General features: G+C 52.3%; 1 protein-coding gene across 2 annotated transcripts in view; it reads right to left on the bottom strand.

Annotated features, from left to right (window-relative positions):
- Positions 1 to 21,393, bottom strand: part of UPF1 (UPF1 RNA helicase and ATPase) — a 33,695-nt gene extending 12,302 nt beyond the window's left edge. Inside the window, exons 1-12 of one of the 2 annotated variants that reach the window (XM_044773228.2) lie at positions 21,029 to 21,393; positions 9,716 to 9,858; positions 8,120 to 8,209; positions 5,640 to 5,807; positions 5,070 to 5,250; positions 3,656 to 3,817; positions 2,871 to 2,988; positions 2,620 to 2,718; positions 1,303 to 1,411; positions 976 to 1,135; positions 750 to 868; positions 89 to 253 (exon numbers count right to left, since the gene is read on the bottom strand). In XM_044773228.2, the coding sequence (XP_044629163.1) occupies positions 89 to 253; positions 750 to 868; positions 976 to 1,135; positions 1,303 to 1,411; positions 2,620 to 2,718; positions 2,871 to 2,988; positions 3,656 to 3,817; positions 5,070 to 5,250; positions 5,640 to 5,807; positions 8,120 to 8,209; positions 9,716 to 9,858; positions 21,029 to 21,250 (1,736 nt within the window). In that variant the 5' untranslated portion in view covers positions 21,251 to 21,393. The remainder of the gene's footprint in view (positions 1 to 88; positions 254 to 749; positions 869 to 975; positions 1,136 to 1,302; positions 1,412 to 2,619; positions 2,719 to 2,870; positions 2,989 to 3,655; positions 3,818 to 5,069; positions 5,251 to 5,639; positions 5,808 to 8,119; positions 8,210 to 9,715; positions 9,859 to 21,028) is intronic. The other variant, XM_044773229.2, reaches the window with a different exon arrangement.
- Between the last annotated feature and the right edge of the window lie 338 nt (positions 21,394 to 21,731).

Genomic DNA, 21,731 nt, shown 5'->3' with positions numbered 1-21,731 from the left:
GGAGCGGAGGGCTGCCAGGCTCCCACACAGCGCCACGGGCTGAACTGACCAACACGAACAGGCTTGAGGCTGGTTACCGGACACCCACCTATCCATGTTCCTGATCTGGTTGTGCAGGGCGAGGAACGACACCGGGGAGTCGATAGCCTCACGGCTCTTGGCACACAGCCGCACGACTTTCAGCCCAGTCTGATGGATCTTCTCGGTCAGCTGATCCACGGCTATGTTACTCGGAGCACAGACGAGCACAGGCCTTCAACACAACGTGAGTGCACGTCTCAGTGCTCACCAGAGGAAGTTCAGGAAATGCTAATTAACCAAGACTACTGCTTTGAATCACAGGCAGTGGCGCCAGCGCACCGTCTAAGACTAAAGCCAGGAATGACACAATGCTGAAGGAGCTAGAACTTAGTGGGGCTGGAGCTTCCTGTCCCCTGCCCAGTTTTCACTCCACTCACGCAAAGAACTGTTAGTGACTGAGTCCCACATCGTCACCCTCCTGTGTGTACTATGAAGACTTTCTAAGCTCCGAGATGTGCCCAGGCACAGGACAAGCCACAACGCACCAGCTCAGTGCTGCCTTTACCAGAATAGCAGGCGTGCTTGTTAAAAGCAACCAGAGGCCAGATCTAACACAAATAATGTACAACGCAGAAGCTGGGAAACCCGGCCCCAGAGACACTAGCATGCCCGCGATGGCCTGGCAGGCAGGCCTCCTCTCTCACCACCAGGGCCCTGCTGAGCCCTACCCGTTGCCTTGTCGAGCCAGGTGATAGACGATGGTGGCCGAGGTCACAGTCTTCCCCGTGCCAGGTGGTCCCTGGATCAGGCTCAGCGGCCTCTGCAGCACAGTCTTTACGGCGTAAACCTTCAATCAAGGACAAGAGGCAATTAAGGGTATAGATGCCCCAGGGTCCTGCCCACCCCGTGGGCTCTGTGGCGCAGGCCCATTCGGCCCCCAGGACAGGTGAGAACCTGCGAGTGGTTAAGGTCAGGGAGCCCCTGTGCCGTGAAGCGCTTTGGCAGCTGGCATTTGATGATCACGTCCTCCACCTCATGGCCGAGCAGTTTGTGGTAGATGTAGCCTGACACGGACGTCTCGTCCACAGCAAAGGTTTTCAATGCACTTTGCATCCTACAAAGAAAGCTCCAGGTCAGGAACATGCACCACTGCGGAGCCACAGCAGAGACCCGCCCTTCTGTGATGCAGAGAATCATCTGGAAGGTAGAGGTGGTAGCCATGCCAAGAGCAGGTGACTACAGAGCAGATGAAGCAGTGCCCCTGGGGGAAGACAGATGTACCTGTCAAACGAGGTTGACTTCCACACGAAATCCACCTGGAAGTTATGAGTCACCTCCACGGGTGCACCCACACTGCTCCGCAGCTCAATGGCAATCTCATCGCCATAATCTGTGCCTGAGTTAAGTGTCATTCTTACCAAGGCCAGGCTTACCTTTCTGAGGAGCCCTCACTCAGTTACTGAAGAGATAGACCCCTCCTCTGTGCCAAAAGCTAAAAGCGCAGCCAGTGAGACCCACGTTCTCCCTGTGATTCTGCCCATGGTGCCCAGGCCCACCGCAGCCTGCCCCACACCATTCCCGTGAGCCCCCAGGCATCACCCGGAGCCCTGCATGAAGCAGCCACGTCCAGGGCCTGGGTTCTGACTGTAAGCTTCTGCAGAGCCCTTGGATGTAGAGCTGGGAGCACCTCAGTCACAGGTAAAGCAGTTCTTCTTTCAGTTTATACAAAGGGGTGCCCTCAGAGTCCAACCGAAGAAAGGGCTCAGGACCTGAGACAAACACTACTCAAAGAGGCCACGCCAGCCCAGTACATCCCCAGGCTGCGGCCATGCAGAACACCCTTTCCTCCATCCATGGCCCCAAAACTGGTCTCCGAGGGAACCCACAGGCAAGTCTCCTATGCTCAGGTTGAGCTCAACAGAGACCTGGGCAGAGAGCAGCTGTGGGGTCAAGCCCCAGCACTGTTAGCCCACCATGGGAAGAAGGCTGAGGTCAACCTGCCAGGGCCGAGGTTCCTTCTGGCTCTCGCCCCTTCTCCCAGGAAGTCTCTTCCATCGGCACGCCCCCTACGCCACTGCATCCAACAGTGCTTGTGCCATGTGGACGCTATCAGTCCAGCCACCCTGGCCAGCATATGGGACCACCCAAGGTCACAGCATGTCTGCTCTCAGGCCCATGAACAGATGTGTGCACTCTGGGTACCTGCACACAACCCCAGACTTCTCAACTCCCCACGCCTACGCATGAGCTTCCAGGTGAGGTTCTTCAGAGACAAACTAACCTTGGAGAATCAGACTTAGGAGCCGGACATGGCAGGAGCCCTCCCTGAGAGCAGAGGCTACTCCTGATCACACACACTCTGGGTCACCCTCATCAATGCATCATTCGGCAGAAAGGAAGTAACCATACAAGTACCTTTCCCAGCCAAGGCTCAAGTCCTGGAATTTTCCTAAGAGCAGTGAAGGGTTGTGCCAACCAGCCCCCGCATCCAGCTGAGATCTGACACAGCCACGCGCACCCACCCACGGCCCTCCCGCCTCGTGTCCTCCCGACTGGCCTCTCCTGCTGCTGGCTAGCCCTTCTTGATACAAAGGATACTATCAGGGACCTTGATGACGTGGCCGATCCCTTTCCACAGGGGCGCCAGGTCCCCTTTGTACCGCAGGCATATCTCATCCCCCTGCATGAGCCGCATGTCTTACAGGGAGAAGACAGCAAGAAAAAGTCAGCGTTTTCAACACATGCCGAGATTGCCACCATGAAGATTCAAATTAAGGGACACTTTACAAGGGCAAAACTAGGAATTTTATGCTACTTATAGTCACAAATATTTTAAAACTTAAAATCACCTCTTAACCAAATTATGACTAAATCCTCATTACCAGAGTCAGTCTTGGGCAAAGTGAAGTAGGCGATTCTCTTCTTGTTAAGGCCCAGGTCCCACCTGACCGTGATGTTATCTTGAGTCTGAGCACACGAAAAATAAGAGCCCCATTAGCCTGTAACACAGACACGCCTGGACTCCTCGTGTCTGGGTTTCCACAGGCATGCGCCCTATGGAGAACCTCACCAGCCATGATGTTGGGGTGCAGCAAGCAGCACCCCACAGCCTGAAACACCAACAACGGCATATCTGGGAGAGAAACCATTAGGAGCCCCAGAACCCACATAAGATGACCAGGAGACCCCCACATGCCATCTGCTCTTGGAGGTCTGTGGAGGAAGAGAAGGAAGCCAACGACTGAGGACACGGCCCATGAGCCTCGGAACTCCTGCTTTCCAGACACACTCTTGGTGAGACTGGCACAAGGAGCGCCCTTGGTGTGCCACGGGCTCCTCAGGTCTGACTTTCGTGGCTGTGGGCAAGGGCTGGCAACCTGACTGTGAAGAATTTTTGTTGGATTTAAAATCAGAAAACGCTGAGGCCAGTGTTTTGCTCCGAGTGAAGGGCCGTCTGCCCACAGTTTGCTCCTTTGCCTGCCCTCAATCCGAGGGTCCATCTCCCTGGGCACTGTGCTTGGCCCATGGCAGCGTCCACAGCCTGCAGAGAAAACTGCCCTCCCCAGACCTTGGGAGACAGGCTTTGTTAAAACAACCGACCCCCCCCCCCACCCCCAACCCCCACACACATCACCTGGGACTCTTTCAGTTTCTTGTCATAGTCAGCCTCCAGCTTGACCAGAGGGCCAAAGATGTTCTGGTACTGGTAGGCGTCCTCGTACCGCAGGAGGACGTGCTGCGGCTCCTCGTCCACCCCTGGCTTCTCCAAGTCCTCTAAGGTGGCGGAAGGATTTTCCTAGAAGACAAGAACCTGCATCATGTCCCTGTTCTCACCGATATTCAATGTGAACTCTATGTGAGTTCACCAGTCACCAGATGGACAGGGCACACTCATCGCTTCTTAGAACGAGCCAACGCTGGGCTGACCTGGAGAAGGGCACCCAGGGGTCAAGGGTGTCTACCCCACAAGGAGAGCCCTCGTGTGGGGAGTGGATCATGCTCATGCCCCAGCTGCCGCTCCCGACCCTCCCCTACGGGGTTACACCAACAGGATGAATCTTGGTGAAAATACCCCAGGTACACAGCCCAATACACCTCTACCATCAAATGGGTGTGTTCTCCACCAAACGCCCAGCACTGAACTGGGAGACAGGACACTCTGTCCAGGCTCCCACAGAGACCACTGGTTTCTCTGGCTGTGTAAACAGAGGGGGAGGCTCGCCTCCCCATTTCCTCCTAACCCTATGCTGTGCCGACAGGTGCCATGCCCTTTTCTCTGACAAGGACAGAACGGTATCTGGCTATTTGGACAGAAATGGGGACAGTGAAATAACTGTGGCAACCTGGAAATCGAAGTGGAAAGGTACCTTGCTACACTATGCTTGAGAAATATTTTCACTTGCACTCAGTGAAAATAAATTCACATTTAAGATCTCTGATTATATGGGTGCTAACTAAAATTTCTAGCCTATTTATTAGAACTTCATCATAAAATCTAAGCAGTGAGAATCAGAGGGCTTCCATGGAGAACTGGGTCTGCTGGACAGGGTGGGAAACCCACTACGTGAGCCGGGAGCACCTCTCCCCTTCACTCACGGGGCTGCTCTGGGCCCCAAGTCTCCCACCTTTGAGACCCTGACCCCTTTCCCACTGAACACTCATCCCCAACCTAGTGTGACCTTGGCTCACACACATGACAGGCCTGAGGAGGTTCTAAAGTGCCCTCACAGTCCTGTCTGGCTCCTCAGGCCCAGACTCCTCCTGATGTGTCCACCCACAGCTGCCTAAGGCCAGTTCCTGCCCTCCTCCTTCCCACCACCCACCCTCGCCCTCAGCAAGAGAATAATTCCAACGACTAGAGCTTTCCTTTCCCAAAGGCCTGGTGGGAGGCGTCCGCGGCACCCATGCTCCTGGCAAGGGGCCACTCCAGGTAGAGGCTGAGTGTCCCCCAGCATCTCGTGTTTCTGAAGACACTCCGCTCCACTCCTCTCCCTGCCGTGAGCCAGAAACCGGGGCTGTGTGGATTTGCATTCTCAGCAGGCCCTCACCTTCCAGAGCTCCTCCAGCTTGTTGATCTGCTGGGCAGTGATCTGCCGAGCCCGCAGCTGCTCCTGCTCAGAAGGGATCTTGACCAGCCAAGACAGGAAGCAGCGGTCCTGGATCAGGGGCTGCCACTGCGAGCTGTCCCAGTTGATGTCCTTAAGGCTGCTTTGGCTGGCACAGGGCTGCCTGCAGATGCCCCAAGGGCGGGGAGAGACCAGGTGAGCATGACCTCTGACCCCCAAGGCTTAACCCTTCACCCCAAGTGTTGTCCCTACATTTTATTATGTCATATTACCTTTAAGTTCTTAGTAATAAACTGCATCTCCCCACACTTGGGCTCTGAACTCTTAATTAAAACTCAGAACAGATTTTGTATTTACAGAATTGTTTCTATGATTTAACCAGCACACACCCCAAAAGAGTCACTGGACACTCCTAGCTCTCTAATAGGCCCCAATCCCCTGATGTCCTCACACCTCGCCAGGCGGCAGGAACCATTTTCAAGCATTTTAAAGCTCCACCGGGTCAGCAGCCGGGCTGAGAGGCGGTCCCCGGGAACTTGGTCCCGGCCTCACCTGCACAGCAGCACCACCACGGAGTCGGCCTTGGCGGGGATGAAGCCAAGGAGGAAGACGTTGCGGCAGCCGCAGTTGTAACACTCCAGGACTGTCTCCCCCAGCGGCCCATCCTTGTGCAGAGTCACCTCTTTGCACTTTGCCCTCACGAGGTGATTTACAATGTGGCTGAAATCAGGAAATGATAAATAGTTAACACCCCAAGTTTGGCTTTTCACCACTTTCAATTTTCGAGCCCCGTTAAAAGTTCCGGTACCGTTCACGGTCCATTAGCAGGGGCGGTCACACCTCATCCATCTGGCGTCCCTGGGGGTCCCCTCCGCCCCTGAACTGGCTCCCCACCGAGTGCAAAAATCAATCTGACTAGAACCATTTATAAGGAAAACTTTCCTAACACGTTTCACATAGTTTCTGATTCTTTTTTTTTTTCAGTTGCTGCTTTCTTAAATCCAACGAATCAGACCTAAAGGAATTAGTCACTGGGGCTGAGACTGCTATCTCGGAGGCCCCTTCCACTGCTCCTCTCTGCTCTTCAGGCTTCTCTGCCACCTCTTTCATAGTCACTTCTTGTGGCGCCTGTGCCTGCTTCCAGGAGCAGTGGCCCCTCCTACTTTGCTGCAGGTCAGGAAACCTGATAACCAAACGTATTAGAAACCTGAAGACAGTGAAAAATACCAAGAAGGGGGCTCAGGGCTACTCTCCAGAAGCAGAAGGCTGGCTCCAAACTGCGTGAAACCCCCGCTGCCTCAGCTCTCTGCTTGAGGCTGAGTGGCCAGGACACTGCCACCCTTACTGTTTCCAGGACACAGCTCACCTAAACCAGGGCCTTGCTGAGCCCCCTGGTGGCTGAGCTCCGCCCAATGCCCCCCAACACTGCGCTGCATGGGTCTCAGCTAACAAGGCTCCCCGCTGCGTGCCCTGCGATCTGGATCTGCAGCCTGGCTGCACGCTTGTCAGGCCTGAGCGCACCCACTGGGCCTCCAGCCCGCCTTGCTGCTGCCCACTCTCCACCTCAGGACACCCTTCCTGCCGCAAGCTTTGGCTCAGACCCTCTCTGGCCCCACAAAGCCCTTCCAATTCTCTAACCAACCGTCACTGTTCTTGGTACCCCTTAAGTCCCCTACTCCTCATCTGCAGCCACCACCCTGGGCTTTTTCTCCGAATCAGCGATTTCCTCTTGTCTTTTCTGCACCCACCTCACCCTAGTACACTGGAAGCTCCCTGAAGGCCAGGGGCTGCCCACATCTTCATAAGCTGGCCTCACACAGCCACACAGGGCTGGTTGACCGAGCCTGTTTTCTCTTAGAGGCCCTTCGCTCACTTCCCTGATCTTGGCTCTGGTGACCGGAAGCTGGGGTTGCCAGCTAAGACAAGGTTTATTTAATTGCTTTTCCTGAAGGAGAGGAACTAATGTAAACACAGTAACACTTAAATTACCCAGAACATTCTGAAAATGGGACACAAGTCTCTTTTGGTCATGCTGAAGACGTTTTTCCTTTGAAGTCTTTTAAAAACATCAGCCCCCTTTCTTGTCTTGCTCAAAATCCCACAATTCTCATCGCCAACTCCAAGATAACACGAGATCTGACCACTCTGCAACCTCAGGTGGCATGAGACGGTGGGGCCCAGCCCTCGGCTGCTGAAGGCAGAGGAAGGGCAGGGGCTCTACGCACCTACACCTGCCATTGGACTTTTGTCACTTTCTCTCTCCAAAACATGAACCTCAAAAGAAGATGCTTCTTTCTTGCTGGCAACATGGAGCCCCGTTCCACTAAGACGCCGCTCTACTTCTCTGTGACAGCGGAGTGAGTCGTCATACATCACGGGAGCCCCAGAGCAGCTGCCAGGACAAGACCCTGGCTCGAGGTGGGGGCCGAGGAGTCCCACCACTTGAGCTAGACAAAGAGACTGTCCCCTGGAATCCAAGCAGCAGCACAACTCGGGGTTCACCCCAAACACAAAACAAGGGACCCAGTCACAGCTGCTGCTGATCAACAGCAGGAAGGGAAGCCTAGGGCTGACGGTCAAGTGAACTTAATTTAATCCGATGATTCAGGATCTGGCCCGTATTAGCCTCAGGACTGCTCCAATAAGCTGAGGCCAGAGGGAGCCTTCTCAGGAAGCGGCTCCCATGGATGCCCATTACTGTCTTGGGAACATCCTCCCCAGGCACCCAGTAATGAAGATGAACGGGCGTGCCAGGAGCTCATCTTGCATAAAAATATAAATAAAAACTGGGAAAGAGAATTAAGCCAACCATACTTGCATAATAAAAAGAACCACAGAGAATAAATCAAGGGTAAATACATTAAGGCATTCACACACCACCATCTGTTTCAAGTTAAACCAGTCACAGAGGAGGAAAAAACCAGGTTTGTTAGCATGATTTTATATTGCGCTTCGCTTCAACATTTCCATAATTTACACACAAATCTGAGCACAGCACTGATTAAAGACACATGCGCGGTTTGGTTATCTACCTGCCAGAAGTATTTCCACGTCCATTACAGAACCACTTCTTGCTGGTATTACAGTAAACCACGCAAGCAGGATCGTGTATTCCACAGTAACTAGAAAAGTCAAAGCATCAACAGTTAAAGCTGGAAGATTGCTCTCTGGTTTTAATTTGGCAGGATGTAAAATTCTTTCCTCTTACAACATTTTTAAGTTTTTCATTAAACACACACTCAACCCAACAATCTCACTAACAAAATCCAATCAGTTCACTGCAGAGGCTTCCTGACCCTGCGAACGCAGGGAGGGGTGGAGGGTGATGTGGAGGCTCTTGTGAGATGCCCCAGGCTGCAGTAAAGACTCGGGTGGTGGGAGTGAGAGCCATGCAATGTGCCAGGCGAGCCTGACAACAGAGGCCTAACACCGCCAAGGCAATCCAGTCTCTCCCCTGGGTCTTCAGTTTTAGGAACTGTAACTTATAAGCAGGGGAATCAGCACCCCTAGGTGTGGGCACAGGAAGGGAAGCTGTGGCGACGCTGCGCTCCACGCTCCAGCAGAGGGCGCCGTGCTCCCGGGACGGCCCAACTCAGACCCAGCAGTGGACAGTCCGGGGTGCAGACTGAGCTCAGCTCGCAAGCACCTCTGGAGACACCACCCCAGCCTCCTTTTTCTGAAAATCGACACATCAAAAACAAAAACATTGGCTCTCCACTGAGTTCCACATATGTATGAAGCCAAGACTCAGTCTCAAACCAGAACCTTCCCCTCCCCCCAATACCACAGGGACTCGCCCCACCCACTCCATGGGGATAGCAGGGAGGCGAGGGGTCTGCAGACTTGAACCACCTGCAGCTCCACCAGGACCACTTCATGGGCAACCGTGCATGTAACAGGAACACCGATGCCTCACTAACACTCCATGAAAACGTTAGTGCATTAAAGTGAACAAAGAGACAGCGTAAAGTACAAAGTCTGCCCGCAGAGCAGGGCAGGGAGCGGTGCTGTCCCGTGGCGGGGCAGGCCTCAGAGGGCAGTGCGCCCTGAGCAAGATCATTTCACCCCTTTTGGTCTCAATTCTCATATGCGTGTAACAAAAAAGCAAGAATAAATGCAGACATGAGGGATGGGTCCTGCTCTGGATGAGAACCCCAAATTTGGTTAACACACAGGTCTACCCACTGACGATTTACTTCCAATTTTTCAGGAACCTTGAACCTATCAGGGAGGCAGCTATTTTACAGAATCCCAGAGAAATCTCTTTGTAGGAGAAATCTTAGCTGCTCTGTTGACCCTATAACCCAAAGGCTCACCAGACATGATGACTCCTTTTATTGAGTGGGGCAAGCACCAGGGAACCACCCCAGGGCCTGAGGAAGGCAGAGAGGGGAATCTTTTCCCCTCCCACTAGGAGAATTAGGAGTGTCAGAGGGTGCTGATCCTACCCTCCTGTCCAGTAACAGGGACTCAGGTGTGTACCTGGGCCTGAGCAACCTCCTTATTCCCAAGGACAGTGCTACCAAGTGTCACAGTCCAGTCTTAGATGGGCCTCTGCAAAGCCAGCAAACTTACACAGACCACGGCTGCTTTGGGAGGTGAGTCCCCACCCCACCACAGGTGCTCACCTGCAGGCATGTACGGGGAGATCCTTTGTGTAATACGTATCTTCTTCATCTTCTTCGAAGTTCAACTCGGCCAACAACTGGCTAGTCTTGGCAACGCTGTCATCCACAGCCCCATTCTGCAGGATGCCCTCGGGTCCACCAACCTACAGCAAAACGGCAGCGTCACTGGCACCGTGCAAGGTAGCAGCTCCCAGGCCTCAGCCCGAGCACACGACTCCTCCCCAGATGGGCAGCCACAGTGAGCCTCCCACGAAGTGCGGGCCTGCTCTCCACTTTGAGGCCGTACAGCTTCTGATTTGACTCTCCACTCTCTCCTCTTCCCTATCAAATCTACCTGGCCAAAAACAGGGCACTGGTGGCCTAGGCCCTCCACCCTGCCTCGTGCACATCCAGGCCCAACCCCTTCTGGCCACTGAGCCACGACCACAACCAGGATGCTGAGGAAAACACTTCGCCCCCACGACTGAGGGCCACAAGGAGCAAGAGGACGTTTTACAAACCAGTTACAGTCCCCCCTGGGGAAAGGTGCACCACGTCAGATCAGCAGGCCTAGAACCCCACCACAGTGAACAGCCCTCCCACAGCCTAAGCACCAGAAGCAAAGGTTACAACTCCTGGCAGTGTGGGAGAGCATCCTGTCGTTAGTCAGCAGACCTCCTCCTCTCTGGAAGGAAGCCCCCCAACTTTTTTTGGTGAGGAAGATTGCCCCTGAGCTAACATCTGTTGCCAAGCCTCCTCTTTTCACTTGAGGAAGATTGTCGAAGGCAGCCCTTCTTAATTATGAATTAGAAATTCAATGTTAGGACAACCCATCATCTTACTAAATTTATTACCTTTTATATGTTACGACCACAACATACAAACAGGCAACTGTAGGTAACTCAGCCATGAATTTCACAGGCACGCCTGCTGAGCTCACACATCCACTCGGAGGCACATAGACCCAGCCTGCCTGAGGGGGACAGGTACTCCTTTTTTTAAAAAATTTTATTTATCTTTTTTTTGAGGAAGATTAGCCCTGAGCTAACTGCTGCCAATCCTCCTTTTTGCTGAGGAAGACTGGCCCTGAGCTAACATCCATGCCCACCTTCCTCTACTTTATATGTGGGACGCCTACCACAGCATGGCATGCCAAGTAGTGCCACGTCTGCACCCGGGATCTGAACCGGTGAACACCAGGCCACCAAGAAGCGAAACGTGAGAACTTAACCGCTGCGCCCCTGGGCCAGCCCCTCCTAATGCTGCCCCAGGAACCTCAGATGGCTGTCAACAGTCCCTGCCATCTCCCCCGACAGGCCACAGCCCACAGGAGACTGGGCCAGGCAGCAGGAGCTTCGAGGGGGGATGAAGGACGGGTGGGGTGATGGGAGCCCCATGGCAGTTGCCAGGTTTCTCTGAGCTGTAAGACGGGATCAGACACCAGACGGCTCCCTCCCAGAGACCCTGCCACCCAGGGATAAGGGACCAAAACCCAGATCCACCCCGACCCACACCATGCGGGGCCCACTCAGGCCACCACAGCCTGAGCCAGCGGTGCCCACAGGGGCCTTCCCTGCCCACTGCTCCAGCTGCATCACCAGTACAAGCCTATGGACAGCAGTTCTCACAAGGGGGGCATTCTGGAAATTGCAAAGGCACATTTCAGTTGTCAGGAAGTCGGGGTCCTGTCACAGGAATACCTGTGTCTGTAATGGTCTCAACCCAGATGAGAACCTCATTTCAGTGCCTGCCACCAATATACTTTTTTCATGAAGGCAGCAACTGAGTTAACTGCAGAAAGACTGTGGACTTTGAAGAAAAAATGTTCCTCAAAAGAGGAAAATCAAAATCAAACTTTTGGATTTTTAACACAGAAGATAGTGCTATAGCACCCCCACAAGCACCTCTTCGTGAATCCCTGACCCGTTTTTAAAAGTTGAGGTAGAATACTACAACATCAAATTTACCATCCTCACCATTTGTAAGTGTACAGCTCAGGGGCAGTAAGGACATTCACATTGTTGTGCAACCACCACCACCGTCCATCTCTAGAACTTTTTCATCTTTCCAAAGTGAAATTGTCCCTATCAAACACCAACTCCCCATCCCCTCCCCCAGCACCCACCATTCTGCTTCCTGTCTCTATGAATATGAAAACTCTAGGGATCGCATATAAATGGAATCATACACTACCTGTCTTTTTGTGACTGGCTTACTTCACTGAGCATAACGTGCTCGTGGTTCATCCATGCTGGAGCATGTGTTCAAATTTCCTTCCTTTCTAAGACTGAATACTATGCCGTTGTATGGACGGACCGCACCATGTTTATCCACCCATTTGTCAACTGCTTCTAACACTTGGGCTGCTTCCACCTTTTGGGTGCCGTGAACAAGGCTGCCGTGAACATGGCATACAAATCTCTCTTCAACGCCCTGCTTCCAAAACTTTGGCGTTTGTAGCCAGAAGTGGAGTTGCTGGATTATACAGTCATTCTATGTTTAACTGTTTGAGGAACTGCCAGACTGCCTCCCACAGCGGCTGCCTCATTTGACACTCCCGCCAGCAGTGCACGGGGTTCCAATGTCTCCACATCCTTGCCAACATCTGTTACAATTCTTCTGGGTTTTTTTTTCAAAACAGCCATCCTAATGGATGTGAGTAGTATCTCATTATGATTTTGATTCACATTTCCCTGATGGCTAATGATGCTGAACATCTTTCATGTGCTTCTTGGCCATGTGTATATCTTCTCTGGAAAAATAAATGTCTATTCAAGTCCCTTGTCCATTTTTAATCAGGTTGTTAAATTTTTTGTTGTGGAACTGCTTTGTTTGAGATTTTGATAGCTGGTTATCACTTCAAAAAGTCACTTCTCCATTTGGCAACACTCCTCCTGACACATACAATAGCAATGCTGGGGTGAGGCTGCCCACAGGAGACAGCACTGCCGACTCACGACATCTTGGTGTGACTGCGCCTAGGCACACACGTGATGCTTTTCTGAAAGCGTGTGGTCAGGATACGGCACATGAATTTCACCTCATGGGAGGAAGGCAGGCATCAATATCCCACTACAGGAGAGGGCTAAGAAGGTGCTCCAGCTCAGGATCAGCCTGCAGGCCACCCTCTTGGGCTCAGAACATATTTACGTTTTTAAAAGGTTAGATTAAAAACTAACAATATATTCAATTCTGCTTCTTGTTCACAAAGCCTAGAATATTTACTAGGTAGCCCTTTAAGAAAATGTTTGCCAACTCCTAGTCTAGAAGAACTCCTAAAATGTCTTATCAGGTTGCATAAACTTTTACATACAAAGAAACATCCTTGATGATATTTGAATCTTTACTTTGCTGAAACATCAAAATTAGTATGCCAAGTAATACAGGCAACTGCACACACCAAGTGCCCTATCCTACTCACTCCTGCCTCATCTTGGCCTCAGCTCCCATACTTCACCTCCCCTCCAGCAGAGGGCATATGGGGAATGTGTAAGGCTCTGAAAAGCCTGACCAGCCACGTGGCGACCCTCTCAGCACCACCTTAGCCCTTCAGGCTTTATAAAGGGCAGGAGAGGCAAATTCACTCAAGGAACTCCAGGGAGACAATACAATGCAAATACAGGGTCAGGTGAATTGTACCCCACTCCCACTAAAGCCAAGGAGGCTGGAGAGAGGAGACCGGATTCCCTGAGGTCCAGTGGGCCCTCCAGCCACCTAGCTAGGGAGCTCACTGTATCCTCCATTACCTATGCCCGCCCACACACACTCAAGACACACACGCATGCTCGGCCCCACTCCTGCCCGGCTGTGACCTGGCCCTGACACAAATGGACTTCTATAGCTGGGCTGTTAGCTTCTCCCTCTACCCTCTGGAAAGTTTTAAGATAAACATTAGCTTCAAAAATACATTTGACCTTAAAACTATAATTAAACGACTTAAAACAAAGTACTAGAAAGTGCCTGGCACAGGAGTGAGGTCCTTCAAGGTTATCAACCCCTCAAATCCAGCCAGGACTCCTGGGTCCTGCTGAGCTCAAGAGCGGCAGGGTGTCACTGGGGACACAGTTCCCTCTCCACCTCCGCTCTGGACACACTGTCTGAAGTCCATCTACGAGCTGCTGAGCTGATCGAGGCCTGCAGGGGTTTCTGCCTAGAGACAGTTTCGTAAGACCCACAACAGAACTCAGCTGGCACATTAGAGCAGCAGGAAGAGAGGTCACTCACTCCCACAGAGAAAAGCACAGAAACTCAAAAATTACCCCTGAATGTGCTGATAAGAACTTTTAGACCACAGATTTTTACTCCAAACCTTGTAAGCATTGTACCACTCAGCATGAAATGACCTTCTGTCCTTCAGTCTCTGAGACTACTGGTGCCCTGGAGCCTTTGCAATCACTGTCCTTTGGCCTCTGCACAGCTGGCTCCCGGTCCTTCAGGTCTTGGTCCACAGGGCACTTCCCAAGGAGGCTTGCCCTGACCCATGTGAGAGGCCCAGGGACCTGCTCCCCTGCTCTGACCACAGCACCTAGAACTCAGCCCACACCTGGGGAGGCCCTCATAGTGTTGGTGGAATAAATGCATCTTCTCATCCAAAACAAAGGCTGAGATATAAAGTGACTCATCATTTATCCTTTTATCCCAAGGTTCAAATAAAAAGACAGGAGTGGGAAATGCCTTTCCCTCAGGGTAGCTCCCTGGTCCTGAGGCAGAGAGGAGCTACAGCCTCTGAGTCCCTCCTTAGGAAAAGGCTAACAGAAGGGTCGGGCCTCCTCCAACTTTCGAAAAAGTTTCAAAACCAGAAGCAGAATGAACAACCCACACCCCGTCACCTGAATCCAACAGCCACTGACATTTCGCCAAGCTTACTCTCTCCCTGCCAGTCTGCAAACACAAGCATACATGCGCACACACTTTCATTTTCCCGATCCATTTCAGTCATAGGCCCCAGGACAAGAGCTTTCTCCACATAACCACAATACAAGTACCCTGCTCAGGAATAACAATGATATAATACTGCTATTTAATATGCAGAGGCACACTTCCCCAATGTCCTAATAATGTCTTTTATAGTTTTTTAAATCCCAGATCCAGTTAATGATTGCAAATTGTAACGTCTCTTTAGCCTCCTTTAATCTATTAGTTTGAACTTCATGAAATTGCTGAGATTTGACCATTCTTGACCTAAGAAGGCGGCGACTTCACATGGCACCAAGCAACAAAGCAATCCCCAGGTTCTGCTTTCTACCGTCATTCTAGATAGAAAGCCCTCCTCCCTCCCTTTTTCAGTGGACCCTTGTCCCTGGCCCTGGTCAGTGTGTCCAAATCCATCCCCGCAGTTCATTTCAATGCTCGGAGTATCCCCAGCTCTCCTTGGGCTGCCCCAACTGTCCAGCCTCAGGATCAACCACTCTCAAAAAAGCCCACAGACTGAGACAGAATCCACTTCACACCTGCAGGGAGGAGCCAGGGTGTGACAAGGGGGTCAGTCTAGAAGGCGGGACACCTCAGAGGACAATGATCTGGACTGGACCCCAGCTCAGTGGCATGAAAAAAAGAAGAGGGATAAGCTGCCCTGGACAGCAGGACTAGGAGACACAACGATCACATTAACACTGGACCTCACTGGGGTCTGGACCAAGCAAAGAAATTTTCTGACAAGTGAAGAAACTGACTGTGTAGAAAAGAAAGCCCCACGTATTAGATCATCCCAAAACTACTGTTGGTGCTATTCGTCTGCAACAGCAGTGTGGCTAAAAGAAAGAACCCTTTTTGTGTTTCTAGAAATGCACACTAAATGCTGTAAGTCAAAAGGGTCAAGTATCCCCAATCCACATGGCTCAATTTCACAAGTAAGGGTGAAATGGCAGGTGAGATTGGCTTTAAAGTACTTCAGTGAAGGAGAAGAAAGAAAGGGGAGAGGAAAATCTTCACAGCTGTCGCATCCAGGAGACATCTGCATAGGCAGGGTTTGCTTTCTCTGCTTATACGTTGGAGAATTGATAGTAAATGTTTTTACACAATACAGGTGGACAAGGCAGCCGCCTGGAATCTGTGCTAGCTCTGTGGAGCCACACACTCGAAATGAGTGACAGAAGACGAGCACAGCTCTGACCAAACGCCTTCCGCCTTGGGATGAGGAGAGCCACCTCTCCAGGCTCACTGTCCTCCCTGGCAACTGCCACCCTCAGTTGTGACAAAGGGCTATCCACAAAGCTCAGCAGGCAGACTAAACCAACAGTACGTCTAGAAGCCCTCTTGGCCAACAGTCTGCAGGGATCCCAAGAAGTCCAACTCACAAGCTGCTACTGAACCAACACAAATAAAAAGGCACAAGGACCCTCTGCCAGCCATGGGATCCCAGGATCCGGCAGTGCCCTGGTACTCTGGTAGCACAGGTACGTGTACACACACAAGGGTACATATCTGATCACAGTGCCCTCTGTCTGAGCTCCCCTTCTGGCCTTGGCCACACTTGGCCAGGTCTCCCTGCTGCCTAAGCGCCCTTCCTCTGACATGCGGTCACAGCACCCCTCAGCAGCTTCTCAAGGCTCCAAGATACAGCCCGAGCCCCCTGGCACGGCACACGGGCCCTTGGCGACACCCACTGTCCCTCCACACCAAGCCCCAATATCCCCATGTTATAGGTGTTGATGACTACAAAGATTAGCAGGAGGAAAACTGGAGGAGGAAAGGAAAGAAGAGGCAGAGTGAAAGAGAAATCGAAGACAGCTAGCGACTGTCATGATGGCTGCAGAGCTCGGTAAATTTACTAAAAACACTGACTTGCACACTTAAAAACAAGAGGACTCCATGGTATATGATCAGACCTCAATAAAGCGATCAGAAAGGCAACTCTTTTTTTTGATTGTGGGAATGGATTGAGAGAGAACTTTGCCTTTTAATTAATACCGGTATTAGTGTTAACTTTTCCCCCAATCATGCTGGATCTGGGTAAAGAGATTACCTGGGGTTCAGAGAGTCGTAAGTCATTTCGCTTATTCACCACTAACTGACACATGAGCCCTCCTCCTTTCTCCTAATCACTGGGAGAGTCCTAACCATCTGGAACCAAACCCGGGAAATCCAATACAGGGCAAGTGCTGGGGGAACACTTGCCAGAGGTCCGGCAGGTGTGCGGCACCTTAGCTCCAATCTTCTCAAGGTGCACTTACATCACAGCTGTACTAACCGAGCGTTCACAAAACCAGATGGAAAAAGGCTCGCTCACATTTTAAACTCACCACTTTCAGGGACTGTGGGACTGTGTGGAACTCACTACTCCTCCTCCTCCTCCTCACAAGCTAAGTAAGGGTCAATAAGCAGATGATCTGTCTACCTGACGGTCAAGGATATGTCAGGACAGCCTTCCGTGAATTCTGAAAGCAGCAAGGACTATGCTTCTGAAGACTGGGTAGCAACTCTTTATCCAAGAATCTCATCACTCGAAGAGGAAAGAGAGGCCCAAGTCTGTGTCTTCACGAGTACAAAAGAAGACGAACCTTTGTTTATCCGTCCACCTGGCGATGGTCCCTGGGTTGTTTCCCGTCTGGGGCTCTGTGAATGAAGCTGCTGTAATGCTTGGCGCAGCCTCACATGTGGACCACCTTTGCTCCTCTGCTGGGCCACAGGGGTCTGGGTGAACCGTCCCACCAGCAAGGTAGGAGCATTCAAGAGGTATTTCCAGCCTTTTTAAAAAGTCTGAGCCACTCCAATGGGCAGGTAGTGGTATATCCAGGTGGTTTTTACTTTTAACAGTTTCACTGAGGTATACCTGACATACAATAAACGGCGTACGTTTAAAGTGTATAATTTTATAAAGTGACATACGTCAATGTACATACACACCCGTGAAACCATCACTGCAATCAAGATAATGAGCACATCCATCACCCTGAGGCGTCTCGTGCCCTCTGTCAGCCCTCCCTCATTCCCTCCCCTCCCCCAACCAGTGAGTTATTACTATAGGTTAGTAGCACTTCCTAGAGTTTTATATGAATGGAATCATAGAGTATGTGCTCTTTTTTTGTCAGAGTTCTTCTTTCATTCAGTACAGTTATCTTGAGATGCATCCGCCTTGCTGCATGTATCAAGTTTGTTCCCTTTTTTGGGTAGTGTTCCCAACTCTTAAATTTTCATCATAATTCCCGTGTTTGGATGAAACACAACAGTAGCAAAAGTTAAGAGGAAATATTCCAACTGGGCAGACCAGGCTTGTAACACCAGCTATTATGCAAAGGACTTTTGAAATTCCCTTCCCTTCCTTTGAGGAGTGAAGGAAGGGCCCAGGAAAGGGTCAGATACCCAAAAGAAAACTGTCGCTTTATCTTAAGGACACTTGGCAGGACTGTGCCAATGCTTTTCATTTCAACGGCTTTGATAAATATCAGTTTCATTATGTAAGCAACAAAACGAGTGTTATTTGACCCAACTCAGAGCTCAGCAGGGGTCACCCCTGGCTGCCATTCTCCCACCCCTGCCGTGACGCCTTCTGCCTCTAAACAAACTTTCAGGTAAAACTGTGCAAAACTGGCAGTGAGGACTGACAGCAAAAGTGGCTGCACACTGGAAAAGAGTCTGGCAGCTCCAGAGAGGGTTATGCAGAGCTACTACACAACCCAGCAATTCCACTGAAGACATACACCCGCAAAGAAACTTGTACACCAATGTCACAGCAGCACTACTCACAACAGTTCAAAGTGGAAACAACCCAAACGTCCACCAACACACAGGTGGATAAACACAATGTGGTCTGTCCATACTGTGGACTATTACTCAGCCATAAAAAAGAATGGAATAGATACACACTATGACATGGACGAACCTTGAAAACACACTCAGTGAAAGAAGCCAGACACAAAAGACTACATATTGTTATGATTCCACTGATACGAAAGGTCCAGAGTAGGTAAATCCAGAGACAGAAAGACAGCGGTTGCCTGCGGTTGGAGAAGGGAGGACTGAAGGCTAAGGGTTGCAGGGTTTCTTTTTAGGGTGATGAAAATGCCCTAAAATTGATTGTGCTGGTGGTTGCACAACTCTGAATGTACTAAAAGCCACTGAATTGTACGCCTTAAATGAGCGAATCGTATGGTGTGTGAATTCTATCTCAATAAAGCTGTGAGGCAAAAGGGACCACACAACACTTGACAATTCACAGCCACTCATCCAATGAGATGAAAGGAAAAGGCATTCAGAATGGGAGTTTTTTTGAGTCTTTCTGGAAGCCCCATCGTATAGTTGGTTACACAGCCAACTCCTGAGGACAAATAAGGAAAATCCTCCCCAATGCTGCAGGCAGCCAATGCCACCAACTGGCACAGAAGATAATTAACTTTCTTCCACTTTATGATTCTATTCAGACCTTCCTACCCCCAAATTCAGGGAGTCCTCTTGTGACACAAAGGATATCACTCTCCTTTCCCCAAAACAAATCAAAAGTTAGGCTACAAATGGGTGGCACGTCAGGGTTCATTAAAAGGAAGGAAGACAAACCCTTTTGATGTCATCAGAACTCAGGTGAGCTCAACTGCCGGGTTTACCTACGGTAGAGTATTTTAATGCTATTATTCTGTATAGTGCTCAGGTGCAGAAAAATAAATTGATTACTTCAACCGAAAGAGAAGGACACACCCCTCAGTTAATCAAAAACAGATGGCAAGGAACGAAACTGGAACTCAGAGCTGCCCCAGGTTTGCTGTTTTATACGGGCTGCAGTTAAAAAGATTTGCAATAAAACAATTACCTTGCACAACCCTGAGCTGCCACAGAGCATGGCACACTGCTCAACCAAGAGATCTTTATCCTCAGCCTTCCGGGTACACTGGACACAAGCTACAGACAGCACTATCTGGTCCATTCACACACGAGTCCAAATTGCATAAATGTTTAAAAACAGACAAAAATATAGCTGCCACCCTCATTTCACAGCTGTGGAAAGAAAGGTCTACAAAGTATGAAACTACAGGTGTTATCATCAGCGTCCAGCGGCTCATTCATTTCTCCACGCAAACTCTCCCCTCCGCTGCCTCCCTCCACCACATGTAAACAAAACTGAGAAACATACATACTTGCACACCTGTTCCCCCTGATGCCCCACCCATCAGGCTTCTATTTTTAAGGAGTCTTGGGTTAGAATGAGTCAAGTGTTTTCTGCTTTTATTAACAGCTAAAAGAAAGCCCAAGTGGGTGGTCTACCCACAGGAGTGACTCAACCAACGAGAATGCAAGCCCCCTCCCCCAGGACAGGATCTGAGCTCACTCCTGCTGAGGATGGGTGGCTCCCCCAGCCCTGGCAGTGGGTCCTCACACCAAGGGTCACCTGTGACAAGGTGAGCATGCAGCTCCTGCCTGGTTGAAAATTCAGGAAAATAAACCTGAGGGAGGTGCTGGGCACAGCGAAATCTGGTAAACGGAATGTGAGATCCAGAGGATGACAGCGACATTCCCTGGGACCCCAGCCAGCCCCCTCTCTCACCCTAGGGCAGGGACCCAGGTTCAGGAAACGTACACCTGATACTTCTCATAACCAAACCCCAATTTAAAATACCTAAGTAGCCTTCGCTAAATGTTCATGGCATTAGAAACAAAAGTTTCCGACGTGGCGGGCCCATTTATGTAAAACTCACTATCACTGCCTTTGGAGGAACAAACTCAAACCCAACTTTTCCAAGGCAGGGCTGTGGAGTTACGTAACAAGTCGGTCTCAGCAACAGGCAGTGTAAGGAAAAAACAAAACAACCTGCCTCTGAATAATCTTAACAGCCAGCGAGCGTGGGGCTCTCGGCTGGAGGCAGAAATTCCCTTCCCGTCCCAGGAGGCTCGACCGTCCCCTCGCCGGCGTCCCCGCGCCCGGGGAAGTTTGGAACCGCGGGGCAGCGGGCATGAATGAGGGGTGCCCCGATGGCTGCGATCACAGGTGGGTGGCGGGGCAGGGCGGCCAGACCGGCCAGAGCGGGCACCGGCGTAGAGCGCCGGGAGCTACCTTGAGCAGGGCACGGACCCAGCTGGAGGGGCACTCGGGGGCAGGTCACCCCCGACCCGGCCGGAGTCGGAGCCAGGGCAGCTCACCCTGGACAGGCCCGGAAGAGAAGTCGGGGCCGGTCACCTAAGACCCGACCTGAGCCAGACCCTGAGCAGATGAGCCGGACGCAGCCAGAGCGGGACTCGGACCAGGAACCGGGGCAGGTTCCTCCGGACACGTCCTGAGCGAGAGACCCCAAACCGGGTTCCTCCGGACCCGACTCGAGCGCGGGAACGGGGCAGGCTGGGCCGGCAGCTCCCCGGCCGCCGAGGCGAGGCCCGCCTGGGCTTCCGGCGCCGCCATGTGCCGCTCACCTGCGCGTCGAGCTGTCCGGCCGCGGCGCCCGCGCCCACGCCGACCGGGCCCCCCGCGCCGCCGCCGCCGGGGCCGCCGGGGGGTGTCTGCGTCTGGCTGGGGAGGGTGAAGTCGGTGAACTCGAACTCGGAGCCCTGCGTGTCAGCGCCGAGCAGCTCGGCCTCCTCGGTGTCCAGAAAGGTGAGCGTCTGCGAGCTCGGCCCGTACGCCTCCACGCTCATGGTGCCGCCGCGCAGGGCCCTCAGGCCGGCTCCGCGCCGCACTCGAGCCCGCCGCCGCGCTGAGGCCTAGGCCGCAGGCCTCGGACCGCCGCCGCCGCCGCCGCGCCCGCGCCCCTGGACCGGACCGAAACGCCCGCCGCGGCGCGACCCGGGCCGAGAGCCACGCGCGCTGAGCCGCCGCCGCCGCCGCCGCCGAGCCCCTCAGCCGCCTCTCCTCGCAGAGCCGCCCGCAGCTCGCAGCCCCCGGCAGGAACCGCCGCCGCCGCCGCCGCCGCCGTGCGCGTGCGCGAACCCGACGCCAGCGCAGGCGCGCGCGCTCCTCGCGGACGCCTCCAACCGCGCCCGGACGCCGGGAGTCCAGCGAGCAGACGAAGGGCTCAGTGCGCACGCGCGGGAGGCGGGGCTTCCAACCGCCGTCGCGGCGGCCGCACGAGGACGTGGCCCCGCCCTAACCGCTGTCCCGTGGCGCCCAGGTAGCGGG

This window comes from Equus asinus, chromosome 10 (genome assembly GCF_041296235.1).
Source record: "Equus asinus isolate D_3611 breed Donkey chromosome 10, EquAss-T2T_v2, whole genome shotgun sequence".
NCBI lineage: Eukaryota > Metazoa > Chordata > Mammalia > Perissodactyla > Equidae > Equus > Equus asinus.
The sequence above is the reverse complement of the archived record's forward strand: the minus strand, read 5'-3'. Positions and strand labels throughout refer to the sequence as shown.